The sequence below is a fragment of the Lichenostomus cassidix genome, chromosome 4A (genome assembly GCF_008360975.1).
Source record: "Lichenostomus cassidix isolate B80296 chromosome 4A, HeHo_3.0, whole genome shotgun sequence".
In the NCBI taxonomy this organism is placed as follows: Eukaryota; Metazoa; Chordata; class Aves; order Passeriformes; family Meliphagidae; genus Lichenostomus; species Lichenostomus cassidix.
In genome coordinates, this window is record NC_139485.1 from 2729052 (window position 1) to 2745476 (window position 16425).

Below are 16425 nucleotides of genomic sequence, written 5' to 3' on the forward strand. Positions count from 1 at the left end.
GCCACATTAACAAAACCACTCAGTCCATTTTCAGCTGCAGAATACACCATTTCCTGCCTTTATTACAAGTGTTCTCTCAAGGTAAGCTTTTAGAGCACTCCTGAGCTATTTAATGATTCACTTGCTAAAGGAGATGTGCTCAGCAATTCCCAGTTTTCCCACACAAGCTCTCAAATGCATTGCCTTGTCCACCTTTGTTCTGCTGGCCCTGACTGTGTAACATTAACCAGTCAGTGAGCTGCCAGTGCCCATCCCAGAGCCACCCTGGGTACCAACTAGAGAGAGCCATTACCTCTCAACTGCTGCACAAGTCAAACCTTGCCAGAATTCATCCTCTCTAAACCTGCCACTGGTCCTTGCAAGAACTCAATCTTCTGCTCCACTACCACACCTGTTTCCTGCTCCATGCACTTCAGTTTCAGCCTAGAGAGCAGCAAAACTGTTGGAAAAAAAGGAGCATTACTTCCATCTCATATGTCAGCATGGAAAATAAAGATGAAAATCCCCAACACTCAACATTTTGGCCACCTCAAGTGGAAGGCAAACATGACTCCACCATCCACCTGTGTGAGGTGCCACTGTTTAAACTTAGTCAATATGGGACTGGATGGTTTTAGAGGGGCAGAGTAAGTTATAACTGAAAAAGTTTTCCTGCCCAGTTGGTAAAATACTTCCCATAAACAATTCACAAGTACAGCAGTGCTGAGTTGTTCCAGGCAAATCTACAGTGCTAAAAAGATTGCACCTCCAGAAACACTGAGTTGATCTGTCTAGAACTCCAGGAATCCAAGATTTTCACCACATGACAGCTGTCAAAGACAAGTCAAAACCATGCAATCTTTATGCTATCAGTTGGCTACATGAGCAGCTCTCTAGTGCTGACATTCTGGGCTGTAATTCTTCACATAAACACATACAGGCTACTAATCCAGTCTGTTCACCCATTCTCAGGTTATTTACCCTATAAAGACAGGCTACAATTAACACATTGAAGCAACAGTGGAAGAAAAGAGCTTGGCTCGTTTTAGGTCAAAGTTCAAAAGACACAAGAGCATGGATTAGACTCAAAAGTTTTATTGAAACTTGTTCAAAACCCAGTCAGGCACACAATTTATCCATTCCACTAAGGCTTATCATTCTATATGGCATAGAAAAATGCATCTCAACAAGTTGAAACATCAAACAACTAAATTAGTGAAGTTAAGGCACTTGAGATGTGTATTAATTTAGCAAAACTGCGTAACATTCTACTTGGAGTGACACAATCCTTTCTGAGATTCAATCTAAAACATCTAGATTCTGTAACCCCTTGAGACAGGGGGGAGGCAGAAGCAGGAGACAAAAGTCTCTGACTGCAAACCTCTAAGGCCACCACAGCCTGCGGAAGGAAGTGTTACTGAATCAGGCTGCAAAGATTTCCTGTAGTACAACTGCTGAGCTGCACAACAGTTTGGGCTGAGGCACAATGTCTTCCACTCAGGAATTCTTAAGGCAAAATACCTTTGTGAGGTGAGAGAACAAAAAGAGAGAGCAAGCAGCACATGCATTCAGTTGTATGGCTATCAAATGTGTCCTGGGTTAACATTTATCCTGGGAGTAGATATCGCTGCCCAAAGGATAAAAATGTGGGGAAAATAAGTGGAGAATGCAAGAACTTATACAGTGAGCAGAAATCTGTTATCTGTTGGTTTGCCAGGGCTCCAGGCAGTAACTTGAAAGCCTATTAGCAACTTTGAATTCATGCAACACATAGATATCTTTGTACTTTTGGTTTGTATTTTTGAAAGTGTGAGTGTTGGCCACTCAAAGAATTTTTTTTCCATCTCCGATAAAAAGGTTTGCAACTTAAACGTTGCAGTTTCAGCATTTGGCAAAGAAAGATTAATTAATTAATAACTCAGTTCTACATGCTGAAAACTCCCCCTTCATCTGTGAAACAACCTCTTGCATCATACAGCAGTTAAGAACTCTTCTCCAAAATGAGATACAGCCCTAGGATACGCACATTCCACACTGGAATCTGGAGCATGCTCCTAGGGTTCACACAGGCTGAAGGAAAAGATTTCCAGGTACATGAAGCTGTTTCCTCAACCATGAAAAGGCACGACAGAAAAGCTGCTGTCATCTGCTATGCACAAATAGGAAAGCAGGTGATAATGCAAGGGGGAAAGAAACATGGTAAACAGATTATCCAAGTGAACTGGAAGTACCGTTTCTAGTTAGTCCATGGAAATGTAGTTTTAAGCATTACATTCCGAATTTTGCTAGAAGTAGAGTTGCTTAAGAACATGTAAAGCTTATGAAAGGGAGATTGTATCTTAATACTCTGCATCCTTCAGAGCAAATTGTTTTATTTAAGGCACTACTTGTCGTCTTTGGTTCAGTGTTTAACTGTCTCGGTCAGTGTAAGCAGAGGTAGCACGAACCACACACATTGAGCTCCTCATTCCACCACATCCAACTCCAGGAGCCACCACCTTCCCGATGTTACAGACTCTGGAATCCTTTAACTCATTAGGAAACTGCAAAGAGCAAAAGAACAAACATTCTTATTCATTGAATAGGAAACAAAAGGTGTGCAACATTCCACTTGGCTTTTACAAATGACAAGAAAACCAGAATGAGAAACTGCTACAAATGAGATGCAGCTACAACAAAAGCAGCTGTGAAGTCGCTTAAAAGTGAGTTTTTAGTAACTCAAAACCAAAGACAACCCCATCTTCCCTAAAATAAACTCATCAGGAGTACCTAAAACCATTGCAGAAACCAGAATAAAAGCTGGCCAATTATCAAACACAGAATAAGTTCACCTGTCTTCTGCTCTTGAGGAAAGTCTTCATAAAATAACAGGTTTTATTATTTAGGTATTTTTAAATAAGAACTCGTTTCTCATAGAGAGGCCATAATATCTGTCTATAGGATTAGCTTTATAGATGAATTAAGCTCATTGCAGATGGTGGAATCATTAGAAGCTGGTCCTTCAACATTTATTTATTGCTTCAAAATGCATAAAAGCTAGCAAACACAGCTAAGATATCTGGATCAGCCACACATATATATAAAGTGGTCTACTAATAATATTGGACTCCTCACACAAGCAATCCCAAAATGTAGTCAGCTTTAAAACATCAGGCATCCTCCCTGTTCTCACAAATAAGGATTAATAATGAAGATGTAAGAATATGGAGGAGAGAACAGTAGAGGGAAAATTGCACTTGTCATCAGTATAAACTGGCTGAGATAGCAGAAATATTTTACAATATACAATGGCATTAAAAGGCGAGTTCCACAATCCCTTCCCTTTAGCCAGACTGAAAAGACAGGATATCCACAAAATACTCTTATTCCTGATGACTTTATCACTCAATATTGCTACTCTGAGAAACTAGTGGAGCATTTTCAAAAGAGTATTTCCTACCAAAGGAGGCAGCAATGGTGTAGCTGTGTACAAAGCCCAGGAGAGCAGTGGCTGCAGGGCCCCAGCCTGACCTACCTGTAGGGGTAGCCATGGTATTTGGATCTGAAGACAGAGAGCAGCCAGCTGAAGAACAGCACCACCAAGCCAATGCCAGCAATGCACATAACTGCAAGAGAGCAGAGTAAGATTCTGTAGTGTGTCAGAGAACACCACAGTGACTCAGGTTTTCAAAGCCTTCTGCAGTAGTTAGATTTGATCAAATGAGGCCTCTGTTAGTGTCACTGAGGAAATATTAAATAAGCACCAATTTTCTTTTGAATTCCTTCTGTACAATGATTTTATACAAATGCTTTGAGAAAAAAATCCCCTTTTCTCCCCCTTACTAGCAAAATGCTGCAAAGCACCTTTATCTCTCTCCATCTGCCAAAAGGGTTCATCCTGCAGTTTGCTAAGCAACTTCAAAAACTGTCAAAAATCCAAATGATTCTCCTAGGCTTAGAGGTGGGAAGTGAACAAAATCCCCCAGTGCAAAATCATTTCTGTTAAATGGTGTATCAAACACTCTTACTGAATATGTCTTTGCTCAGAAAGCCAAGAGTCAGTACTTACTTTTTCTTTTCCCCACATCCATGTCAGAAGTAGCAGCTTCGTGGAGAAGGACCATTCCTAAAGTAACACCACCATCTACAAATGCTGTTTAAGGCTAAACCAACAAAATACAATGGACTCAAAACAATACACTCACTCCTGATTTCCTCAATTCAGCTCCCACACCATAGCTGGGGCATTAAAACTCACTGGAAAAATCAAAGACTTCCCAGCCAAACCAGCAACTATGGGGAAAAAAAGAACAACTGAAAGACATTCATAATGTCAACTTTTAAGAGGAAAATAAATGCCAAGCTTAAAATATAAGCTGAAAGGTCTTCAGGCAAAATTAAAAACATGCATTTATTATCTCAACTTGTAATGAACAGAATTCCTTCCCAGAGAGCTTGGTCCACTCCTACTGCTTCTTTACTCCACTGGAAAATCCCCAAAGGAATTCAGCTTCTGCATTCACTCAGCCAACAGAACAAATAGAAGACATGCAGTATTTAATCCAACCAGCTGTCTTTCAAGTGGCAATATTTCTTTTCTAGCTCTTCAATTGAAAATTTAAAAAAAAAAAAAAATCATAAAATTAAAGAAGCACAGACAACACAAAAGGCCTGACATTTGCCAAGAATGAATCCTAGCAAAGCAAAAGAGTGAATCCAGTGGATCAAAAGACAGAACTTCCAAAGATTTCATTCCATTTCACTACATATGTCCAGTCCCAAGTCTCCTCCTGAAAGGAAAAATACTTAACATTGACTGAATCAGGAAATCTTTCCATTTCATACACAGCCCACCTTCAGCACAGGCAAAAAGCAACTTCAACTCACAGAAACCTCACCAAATTTAATAATCTGAAATACCTCCAGCAATTGGTAAGTTGGGTCCATAATATGATGGATAGCAATTACACAAATAAACATCAACAAAAAGTTTCTACATTGAATTACACAACATGCATCAGAAGTGCAGTAATAGAAAAAGATCAGAAGATTTCCTGTTTTAACTTAAAAAACATTAAATACAAGAAAAAGTCCTGAACAAAAATAAATGAGTGAAGATACAGGTAACAGGACATAGAAGCTCCAGCCAGAAATTACTGAAGTTCAAAACCATACACATGGGAATAGAAAAGCAGAATGTTGAATTTTAAGGTATTCTTATGATCCCAAAGAAAAAAATTTTGTACCAATGAGAAAGGTAAAAGCTTTTAATCTGAATGTTTCCACTTGGCTTTCTTGATAGTGTGGCAAAATCCTGCATCATTAGTATAAACAAGTGGTAAGACTACAAGAAGGTAAGCGAAGAAATAAAAGATCAATATCAGAGGAATGAATTCAGCACCAAAGCAAGAAATAAGTGACTTTGAAAAGAAACATGCACAGAGGAACAGGGAGTATCCTGAAGATTCTTCTGATTCCACAAAGATCCACAACTTTGATGCTGTATTCAGTTTGGTACTTAAATAAGAAGGTGAGAAAGCGGTAAATATTCTTCTATTCAACTTAAAGAACAGGAAAAGCACACTTGTCAGTGCAGAAAGGTTTCACAAGCTTCTGCATCAGTGTTAGGTGGCAATTACAGCCATGACAAAGCACCATAGAAAAGGCAGCAGCATTTCCTGACCAAAAAACTGTCACTAACCACATGCTTCTCACAGGAAGGATACTGAACAGCAGAACTATGTGTGTTTCTGCCACAAACTGGGCTTGGCTGCTTCCATGGATATAATTCTGTAAGAGACAAAGAGTAATTAAATTTAGAAAAGTCTGGAGTCAATTTTGACATCATTAACAACAGCTACACAGCCTGGAACTGGGGTTTGCGTTGTTTTTTTTAGAAGAAAGCAGAAGTTGAAGCATGAACAATTTCAGCTGCTGATCACTGATTTTTGGGGGAGCTGCAAGAGAATCAAAGATCCTCCTATTATCATGCACAACCAGCCTCACATACCATCCAGATTACAGTAAGTGCAAGTGCAGCTACAACCTTCATGGTCCAGATTCTCAGTCCAGCTGAGCAAAATACCACAAGATTAAACCTTCCTATATCCAAATGTGTTCCAAATCTGATCCACTCCCTGAGATTCTTAGGTTGTGTACATGGCTGCTCAGTTTAGGGGCAATGCCTTCAATCTGTGTGTGAGCCTGACTCACTTGGCTCCAGAACAAAGCATTTAAAATATGTTTTACTTCTAGGTTAACAGAAAAATTGAAGTTTGTGACAGAATACCATTTTTTAATCCCTATGGGGCACCCTATTATGGTTGTGATGTTGTATCTAAGTAGGAAAAAAAATTGATCCACTTTTAACAGAAGAATACAGAAGGCCTGACTCATCTAACCAGGCATGAAAGGAAATGTCACCAGGCTAGTTCCCTGAGTAAAAACATGAGAAAAACCAGTGTGTGATGTGTAAGCACCTGAAGAGATGCAATGCTCTCAAAACATTGTGACTACTTTTACAGTGTATCTCGTTCTGTATTATGAACAGAGCAGTACATTTCAAATATGTTAAAAAGAGATTCTTTCCAAGAGACTTCAGATCTGAGGTCAATGGATATTAATTTACCTCAATAATCTTGAGAAAAGATATTTTTATATGGAAGTCATTAGGTGAGTGATGTAAGTTAAAAAGACCAGCTTGAAGACAAAATTGCCATGCTCAGCAATGGGACTTTTAACACGTAAGACTCAAAATAAACACCTTTATTGCTGTAAGCAATTTAGAACTATCACATCCCTTCACTATTGGAGATACAACACATCTACAAGACATGTTGATTTGCCTTGCTCACTGCAGGAGAGGTTAGTCTCACTCACAAAGAGAGAAGCCAAAACTACAATTAACACTCTGACTTGTCTTGAAGTATCAGCCTTATTCTGCAGAAATATAACAGAAATGTAAATCAAGACAAGACTCACCACTTGTCCTGTATGGGGATTCTTATGAGCATATGGGGGGCCTCTAATGTGGTTCCACATCTGGCCTGATGTCATTGCTAACACAAAACACTGAAAAGGAAAGAAGAAACACTGTCTAATAAACATTAATTTTTCTTTTTAATTTAACCTGATATCTTTTCACTTCATATCAAAATGTACTGGTTTGGAATGCAGTCTAAGAATTGCCCTACTTCATACTTATACAAAAGGTATCTAATAAAGCATTCAGTGAGCTGAAAGGACTAAGATCATATCTTATCAATCAACCAAAAAGTAAAAATAACTGCAGCTCATCTTCCCCTACCAGTTTTAAGAATCTTGAAATGCAGAAGCTTTTAAAAACTTAAATTGCTGCAACACTCAATACAATGGGCAGACAAGAGTCATGATTACTCACCAGAGCAGCAAAGGCCCAGCCAGTTTTGTTATAGAGAAAATCCAGATTGCTGCCCCGCAAATACACAAGGCCTCCGATGACAGCCAGCAGCAACCCCAGCATCAGGGGACCAGCATAGTTCGGTGGCCTTATCACACGGATCTGAACAGAGGACAAGGAAATTATTTTGTCTCAGTAGGATTATACATTATACCTATAGTCCTGCTAAAAAATCCACAACATATTGAGTGGAAAAAATTTGGCACACGTGGGTTTTCTGTATAATAAATCTGACTTGGAAAGTAAGCAATGCTTCTTCCACCAATACTGTAACTGCAGTTTTACACAACTTTACCCTATTCAATAATTTAGAGACTGTTTTCCTTCCAAGAAACAGAAGAGTGAGAAGGAAGGAGATGAGTTTTACCATCTTCTCAAATACAGCATTAAAAAAAATACCAGCCTGGAGACTGTAAGGAAATTCAAAGATGCAGTTGTGCGTCTGAACTAGATTTTGCAGACGAGCTATTTAGAGCAGACGAGGAGCCACAGAAGACAAGTGACACTTGCAGCTGGCCCTGCCCAGGAGGTGTTTGTTGAGGGAAGGTGGCTGTACTCACGTGGACATCTGTCCTGTCGGCCACCCAGCGCGCCAGCTGCTCTGCCGCAAAGCCACGCACCTGCAGCTCGTAGGTGTCACCCCGCTTGGGCTTCCCCTTGGCCGGGAAGTTAATGAAGGTGGGGGCAGAATTCATGTTCAGCTGCAGGGAGAGAGTGCACTGAAGACACAGCCTATGAAGGGACTATTTAGTAACACGATTCTAGTCCATTTATGCCTTGCAATATTGTTACTAAATCAGAAAAAGTAAATCTTCAATTTCATTGAGCTTCATTTCTTTATAGAAAGACAGCACACAGCTTGCATTTCTGTATCTCATGAACATTTTTTTGAATCAGTTTTTTCTCTGAATACTACTTTTGATTAAAAAAAAATCTGCAAAATAGTAATATATGCTTCTACTAATCTAGAAAAGCCATGGCTTGATGAATGCATTTTTAACACAACATTAAGGAAAAAATTAACAAGAATAAGGCAACATCCCTCTTCAACTCTCCAGTTCAAAAGCTTCTATTTAATAAAGTATTGATGCCTAAGCTGAGTAGCTGTTAAATAGAGATTAGTACCCCTTAAAAAAACATTAAGATCTGCAAGACTATAATGAACTATTAATGTGACCTACAATTGCAAGTGTACATAGAATGTTCTCACAGCTTGAGAAAAAATTGTGTCACACAATAGACATAATGTTCATAGACAAGAAAAATGACTGGGTACTTGAAAAGAAATTAGTTAACCCACACCAGAAGCCTAATCTATCATTCACTAGTAATCTAAAAATTGTAATAGCTGTTCCTAATGACATCAGTGCTTTCTATCCTGCCTCTTCATATACCGCAGAAGGATTCCATTAAGACTTACACCATAAGTTATTACAGGAGATAAACTCAGGGAAAAAAGTAAAAGAAACCAATTCACCCCTTGTACCTATTCTACATCTGTCAGTTCTTTTAATATTCCTACTAACGTGCTCAGGCACTCTTTCTTCCAAGAATGACAGCTTTTAACTTTTCATTCCTTTATTCACTGCACCACTATATTTTGTAACATCTTTACCTTCTTGCCCAAAACCCAAGTTAAAAACAATGTCAGAAGAGAAAAAGACATTACCATCTGAAACACATCTGAGCCTTCGTCAAAATCTACCATAGCAAAAAAAATCTTGTTGGTAAATGCACTGGAATACCTCCAGGAGTTTGCCAGAATCTGGTATTCCTCATCAGCTTGCCTGGAAAACACAAGTGAGATGCTATATCATGGGTTTGTCCCGCCCACCCCATCAATGGGTGCATCCCACAGCCACCCCATTCATTTTCTGGGGTTAAAAAGAAAGTTTAAGTGTTAAAGAAAACATTTAAGCCCAGACACTCATCTACAATCAAGTGAAACATTTGGCACTGCTGTTTTTTTTTAAATGGAAGGGCAAAATTAGTTGAGTCCATGAACACAAGCAGAGGCAATTTCTAATTGAAAGGTGAAATGAAACCCAGCTGCTCATAATTTGCCAGTCCACAGAGCACCAAAATGTGGCCAGGTGTGTCCTTTCTCCCATCTCAGATGGTGGGAAACCAATAATTTCAACTGACCACCTAGAAAATCCACCCTCACAGACATGTGTCACCTCCAGATTAATACAGGAGAGCCGTAATATAGTAAAGGATGCAGTATATTATCATTATAAATAAGTGTCAAGCAACTTAGAGCAAGTCTCTTAATTAAGAGGCTCTTTTCAGCTGCATGGCTAGCAATAATTCTACAAACATTTCTTCAGCAGGTCACACCAGCAAAATTGAGCTTTGCGTGTGTTTCTCCAGAAGCCCATGAGAGTAAACATTGTTTCTGCAAAGCAGGGATTATTTTAGGAGGAACATAAAACTAAGGATTATGTTGTTTCCTCACATACACATTACAAAGATATTCCCACACATTAAATTGCAAAGACAATCCTACTGTAATTTGCCCATGTATTTTCCTCCCACGTATGTGAAAGTTCAACCCTATTCTTAAATTTAGTTTCCTACAAAGCATATAATGACATTCAAGTTCTAATTTAGGACGAAATGGAGCTCATACTTGCACACAACACACTGTCTGTGAGGCTGAAGAGCAGTGAACATCACAATCACCGAGTAGTTTCTGGGAGGAGCCTTCACCAGGCGCCGGAATTTGTCTCCATTCATTCGGATAACAGATCTTTTACTGGCCCACTCCATCAGCTGGTTCACCTTTTCTGACAACACCATCTGAAAATCAAGTCAGAGCAACGTTGCTGGGGGGTTTTCCAGTCTCACAGTACAATCTTAAAAGTTTTTAGATTTGATGCAACAAATATCTGCACTGCATCTCGTAACAACACCAACCAGGCGATGTGATACTTCAGTAAGATTCTGGAAGGCACTCACAGAAGTTTTTGACAGTCATGTTAACATAATTCATTAACTTTAACCACCTAGTAACACATACAGCTTTAAGCACTTAGCCTGATGCAGGTGGTGAAGACTCACCAGCCCTTCCTCACACTGCTAATTGCAGGATTTCTTTCAGCTGCACAAAGTGCCCCCATCCCTTCCACTGCATTTGTTCAATACTAAGCATCAAACTCGCTCAGTTTTCAAAATTTGTGTCAATGGAATCAACACCAGAGATGGAAGCTCTGTGGAAGTGAGCTCAACATTTCACCTTCAGCATTGCTGGAAAAAATAGAACCATAATTCAGAACATATTTGAAGAACTCAGGATTGCTCAACACTCAAATATTCCTTTAAAAAGAGACAATTCTATAACACTATAAGAAGAGGCATTAGTCTGACAAGCTCCCAAACGTTACGTTTGCCATAAATCACTTCCCTACTCATTAACATACTTTTTCAGATAAATATGTTAGAGGAAATAGTCATAATATACCGTGAGCTGGAAGAGAGCCAGCAGGAGCATCAAAGTCCAACTCCTGGCCCTGCACAGGACAGTCCCAAGAATCCCACCATAGCAATAATAGTTAATTTTTTTTTTTTTTTTACCTATAACTGACGCAAGTATAATCACTTATATAGAAGGATTTTTCCAAACCCTGTAGGTCAAGTGTGTGGAAGTAAATTGCACCTTAGCGATTATAGCCACAGACCATTCATCCTGCCCCTCGCAAACCCCATGCAGCAGGAAGACAACATTCCTGCACTACTCCTAACAAGAACTGAAGAACCTGGAAACAAAGACCTTCCCTCCCAGCGAGTTCCTCTCAGAGGCGGCCGAACCTCAGGGCGGGGAGCCGGGGTGAGGTGAGGCCAGGCCACCCCACCGGGCCCCGGCCGGTCCTGCCCTCAGCCCACCCAGCGAGAACCTGCCCAGAGCAGCACGGGGGCTCCTGGCGGGTCTCACCTCCTTCCGCCGCTGCCCCGCGGCCCCGGGCCCGCCCCATCCTGCCAGCAGCAGCACCAGCGCCAGCAGCGGCACCGGCAGCGCCGCCATAGCCGCCCCGCTCCGCCCCGCCCCGCCGGCAGCCAGGCCCCGCCCGCCGGGCGCCGATTGGCCCAGGCGCCGGCCCGCGCCTCAACGCCGGCCTTCGATTGGCTTGCGGGAGCGCGGCGAGCTGGAGCAGCGCCATTGGTGGAGTTCAGAGGGGAGGGTGGGCGCTGAGGGGCGGGAGGGTCCTGAGGGGAGGGTGAGTCCTGGGGCGGGGGCGGAGCGGGCGCTCAGGGAGGGTGGGCGCTGAGGGTGAGGCGGATCGAGCCCTGAGATGAGGGCGGAGCGGGAGCTGAGGGCAGGGCGAGCGCTGAGGGGAGGCCGGGGCTGGCCGTGAGGGGGAGAGCGTGGCGGGAGTTAGGACGTGTTGCGGGCTCTTGAACTCTCTCCGCCGCTCGCCGCTCTCAGCAGAATCACAGAACAGTGGCAGTTGAAAGGCGTCTCTGGAGATCATCCCAGACAGGGTCGCCCGGAGCAGGTGACACAGTGTTGCCCACAAGGATCGGATTCTTATACCCGCTGTGCCAGAAGCTAATAGTTACACACTCAGAGGGAAACTGATTGATTTCAGAGTTAAGCTAGCCTTGGGTGCTCATTGCTATTCCACAAATCAAGCACGCCAACTCTCAAAACCTTTTACTACTTAGCAAACAAAAGAATTGCTGTTCATTGCCTCCAAGATACACAGTTCCCTCATTAATATTCCATTCTAGTCGTTATGCTGCTCTTGCTTCTCCTGCTCATCAGTATGTATGCTCAGTTTTCCTTTTCCTTTGGGTCGGTGAGTTTCTCAGGTTGGTGGTCTGTGGGTCAGTAGTGTGATCTGCCCATGCTGGAATTACCTTTTACCAGCTGAACCGAGTTCAGCCCAGTTGGCTTCGTTAGATTTTTCCTGATCGTGGGAGTTCTGCAAAATGTCCTTGTGGCTCGTAAATTCTGCATTCTTTGTGTCTGATATCAGTGGCACAACCTTCTTCACAAGCCTTGGAAACCTCCCCGTGAGTCTAACATAACTGAAACATAAGAAGCCCTAAACCTCGATAAAGCAATTCTAGCAAAAAGTAATTTGTTTTCCCAACAGTCGGACATCACTTAGAGCTTGCTAGCTGCTGTTCCACAGATAAAATCTTCCTTGATTAGGCTAGCAAGTATACAAAGATCAAACATCAAAGAACATCCTTTCTTAAGAATATTTTACATATTCTGCATTTTGGAAGAACAGGAATGTGTCCAGATGGGTTCTGAATGTCTCCAGAGAGGGAGATTCCACACCCTCTCCAGGCAGCTATTCCAGTGGTCTGCCTCAATGTAATAAAGTTCTTCCTCTTGCTTCATGAGATACATTTTTCGCTTTATACACTCACCTATGTGGCTGGGTCGTGTGTTACACATATTATTAAAATCCGAATGCACTGGGCAATAACTCAGCCTGTGTGTTGTGGGTTATGGCTCTGATGGAGAATCACCAGAGAGAGATGACTATTAACTCACGCGTCAGGATTTATTTGCCTATTCGAAGAGACAATTAAAATTATTTCTGATTTCTGTTTGCACTAAAATCCCGGACTCTCAACTCGGCCGTTTTGAGAATTTAAGGTAACCCAGACAGGGCAAAAAAAAGTGGTGTCAGAAGTGGGATTCGAACCCACGCCTCCATACGGAGACCAGAACACCCAAACCCGCCGCGGGAAGGCGCGGAACGCCTTGAGTCTGGCGCCTTAGACCACTCGGCCATCCTGACACTGCATCTGCAGTCGCCGCCGAGACGGACTTACCGCTGTCGTCACGGCTGTACCCATTTCCTCGTGTCCCTCAGCCCCTCACAGAGTCCGTCCGTGCCCGGGAGGTGCCGAGAAGCCGCAGGGAAGCGCAGTCCCAGCCCGTCCCGGCCGCGGAGCTCCGCCGCACCGAGGAGGAGCTCGGCATTACCCACAGGCCCCCGCCGCGCCGCCACTTCCGCCGCGACCATTTTGTTCTTCAGCGGTTCAAGGGTACGGGCTCGGCTCTCAGCATGTTCCCGGTGGCTAGGGCCGCGCGGAGCCTCGTCGGTAAGGACAGGGGCGGCTCTCGGGGTGTGGGGGGTTCCTCGGAGGGTTGTGCCTTTCCCTGTGCGGACTGTCCCTCACAGCCCGCTGTGCACCGGGGAGGCTCTGAGGGCACCTCAGGGGCTGCGGGCGACTCTGGCGTCCTTCGCCTCCCCTTTTCTTTTCTTTCTTTCTTTCTTTCTTTCTTTCTTTCTTTCTTTCTTTCTTTCTTTCTTTCTTTCTTTCTTTCTTTCTTTCTTTCTTTCTTTCTTTCTTTCTTTCTGTCTTTCTTTCTGTCTTTCTTTCTGTCTTTCTTTCTGTCTTTCTTTCTTTCTTTCTTTCTTTCTTTCTTTCTTTCTTTCTTTCTTTCTTTCTTTCTTTCTGTCTTTCTTTCTTTCTTTCTTTCTTTCTTTCTTTCTGTCTTTCTTTCTTTCTTTCTTTCTTTCTTTCTTTCTTTCTGTCTTTCTTCCTTTCTTCCTTTCTGTCTTTCTGTCTTTCTTTCTGTCTTTCTTTCTTTCTTTCTTTCTGCCTTTCTTTCTTTCTTTCTTTCTTTCTGTCTTTCTTTCTTTCTTTCTTTCTTTCTGTCTTTCTTTCTTTCTTTCTTTCTGTCTTTCTTTCTTTCTTTCTTTCTGCCTTTCTGTCTTTCTTTCTTTCTTTCTTTCTTTCTGTCTTTCTTTCTTTCTGTCTTTCTTTCTTTCTTTCTGCCTTTTTTACCTCCTAGTTGCTTTTTGACTTAAGACTCCTTTCCTTGGTGTTTTTTTTTCGTAGTACCGAAGGCACATTGTGGCCTGGTACCGTGCGGTGACAAGGTGTAGTCAATGTCCAGCCCTTAAAGTCAAGGTTAGAGTTACTTCAGTGATACAAACCCCACAGTGTCTGCTCCTCTGCTCTGGGGTATGTTGTGCTTATCCTCATCCTGCAGGCGCCTCAAATAAACGGCTCTCGCTAGACATGCAGCCTTTTTTATGTTAAAAGAAACACCTTGCACAGCCTCACAGAGCGTAGGAACATTGTGGGGATCGCCAATACCTTCTCTAGTCGTGGTTGGGTGAAACGTGCAAACCATTGACCTGACACTAAAGAGTTTTATTTTGTAATGTCTTTAAGCACACATCACCCTCTCATCAAATGCTTTGTACACAACTGACAGGCAATCTGTCTATTGTAGCTGCTGCTTTGATTTTTCACTCTTGTCTTCTCTTTAATAAGTGTATGTTTTATAGTGCACATTTATAATATGCATCACCTGAAGATACTGTTGTGTATTTTTTTTCCTCTATTATTTATCTCATGCCCACGGGTTATTTCCATTTCCTTCCTCACCTCCCTCCCTTCCCCTCAAAAATGCTGAGGGATTAGGTGTTACCCACAACTTCTATCTTCAACCCCATAATTTCATGGTGAGCTTCATCGTGACAGTGCTTATGTTGGGTTATTAGAGAAACAGTAATACTAAAGAAAATATATTAATGAAAAGGGTAACTTTGAGAATTTTTTTTACTGAAATTAGACTTGAGGAATACCTTTCTAGAGGGAAATTCAGAGAGCTGAAAAAAAAGTTGAAGGATTTGTGTATATCATGTGTTTTGGAGTCATTGCAGAGCTCTAAGTCCAAAAGATTATTTTTTTCCCAGCATTTTTAGTCTCGTAACACTAACGCTTGCCTCTCTGTTGGTGGGAGATGAGGACTGTGAATGGTTTGAGCACATATTTGAGTTGATTCCTGTACTTCTTCCCACTCCTCAGCTCGTGGCATCCAGCACACTGCAGTCAGACAAGCTCATCGCAAGCATGAGCCAGACTTCCATGATAAATACGGAGCCATGGTCCTCCTTGGTGGAGCTGCCATGTTCACCACTGTCTGGGGCTATGTAAGTTGGCTTTGTCACCTCTCTCTTGTGACTTGAGCTGCAAACTTTAAAGCTGTCAGTTTTGCCTGTTTGAAATAAATTCAGTGGTCAGAATTTAAGAACTTCTTGCGTAAGTGAATAGTGATGTGAGAGAGGTGAAAGTTCTGTTAGTTCCTAGCTTGATTTTGAGTTGTTACTCAAATTTCTGTCAGTCCATTGCATGATTAGAAAATGTGTGAGAAACACAAGTGTTCTCTATTTTACTTGGGATTTCTAACCTATACAGGTACAGCTCTCAGCAGCAAAACTTCTAGATGAAAATACCAGTATAGTGGTGGGGTTTTACATTCCAGATTCTTTCTTCTAAAGTTGGATATTTTGAAACAGAAAACTGAAACATTTAAATACTATTCAATGTAAATACATTTCACTTGTTTAATTAGAAAATTAACGAGATGTCATGTTCTAATACAAGAAATCTGGACTGAAAACAATAAAAATAGGCCTCTCTCAGAAGGTTTCTTTGATTTCAGAGGTAATAATCTTGGGTTTTATCCCTTTACAGGTGCTCACACAGCTTAATGTTGAGTGGGGCTTTTCACCTATTGGCAGAGTCACTCCAAGAGAATGGAGGGAGTAACAGCCTGTGCTTCAAATGAACTGGTCTAAACTTTCACTGAGAAAATGGTCGTGTAATGGCATTTGTTCCCTGATTACCACTTGTACAGTGGCATTCCTGGTCTAATAAACATACCTAGAAACCTGTGTGGCTCTTCGAGCTTTCCTCTGCTTCTGCTTAAGAAATAGTGTAAAACTCAAAGTAATTTTTCATGGTCCCAGTTGTTGCTGTAAAGATCACTGGTGGATAAAGGACAAGTCCAGAACATTGTTGAGTTGTCCATTTACCCAGCTGTGTTTGTGAATCAACCTCACTGCGTTCCCTCTGCAGAGTGCACAGCCCTTTACCCCCGACTGCTAATGACAAAGCTGAGATCCTGGTTTTTCTGCACTAAAGGATTTTTATGTCTTGAATCACTCTGCCTTGCTGCTTCTCCCTGTGACCTCTGGGAGTTGTGGAGAAATTAAATTCACTTCTGAGTCGGAGACGCTCCACAGGAGCAGGTAGTATGCCAGGAG

At 41.9% G+C, this 16425-nt stretch overlaps 2 protein-coding genes and 1 non-coding gene across 3 annotated transcripts; 1 reads left to right on the forward strand and 2 right to left on the reverse strand.

Annotated features, from left to right (window-relative positions):
- Positions 1 to 1058: 1058 nt before the first annotated feature.
- On the reverse strand, positions 1059 to 11462 carry MAGT1 (magnesium transporter 1). The gene is made up of 10 exons (XM_085060066.1): positions 11331 to 11462; positions 10029 to 10198; positions 9066 to 9183; positions 7957 to 8097; positions 7358 to 7498; positions 6940 to 7029; positions 5685 to 5748; positions 4028 to 4102; positions 3494 to 3584; positions 1059 to 2522 (listed from the first exon to the last, which is right to left on the reverse strand). Exons 1-10 carry the CDS (start codon positions 11418 to 11420, stop codon positions 2507 to 2509), a joined length of 996 nt encoding a protein of 331 aa, XP_084916192.1. The 5' UTR covers positions 11421 to 11462; the 3' UTR covers positions 1059 to 2506.
- A 1576-nt stretch (positions 11463 to 13038) lies between these two features.
- TRNAL-CAA (transfer RNA leucine (anticodon CAA)) lies at positions 13039 to 13155 on the reverse strand. Its single transcript has 2 exons — positions 13118 to 13155; positions 13039 to 13084 (listed from the first exon to the last, which is right to left on the reverse strand). It is a non-coding gene; the product is annotated as a tRNA-Leu (tRNA).
- Positions 13156 to 13303: 148 nt separating this feature from the next.
- On the forward strand, positions 13304 to 16053 carry COX7B (cytochrome c oxidase subunit 7B). The gene is made up of 3 exons (XM_085060067.1): positions 13304 to 13462; positions 15185 to 15309; positions 15854 to 16053. Exons 1-3 carry the CDS (start codon positions 13426 to 13428, stop codon positions 15926 to 15928), a joined length of 237 nt encoding a protein of 78 aa, XP_084916193.1. The 5' UTR covers positions 13304 to 13425; the 3' UTR covers positions 15929 to 16053.
- Positions 16054 to 16425: the final 372 nt, after the last annotated feature.

Coding starts and splice junctions, on each gene's coding strand:
- MAGT1 (XM_085060066.1), bottom strand. CDS start 11,420: ATGGCGGCGCTGCCGGTGCCGCTGCTGGCGCTGGTGCTGCTGCTGGCA. Junction 9,184..10,028: donor AGACAGTGTGTTGTGTGCAA/GTATGAGCTCCA, acceptor TGTGTTTTCCAG/GCAAGCTGATGAGGAATACC. Junction 3,585..4,027: donor GGATGTGGGGAAAAGAAAAA/GTAAGTACTGAC, acceptor GCTCTCTTGCAG/TTATGTGCATTGCTGGCATT.
- COX7B (XM_085060067.1), top strand. CDS start 13,426: ATGTTCCCGGTGGCTAGGGCCGCGCGGAGCCTCGTCG. Junction 13,463..15,184: donor GGCCGCGCGGAGCCTCGTCG/GTAAGGACAGGG, acceptor CCCACTCCTCAG/CTCGTGGCATCCAGCACACT. Junction 15,310..15,853: donor TCACCACTGTCTGGGGCTAT/GTAAGTTGGCTT, acceptor ATCCCTTTACAG/GTGCTCACACAGCTTAATGT.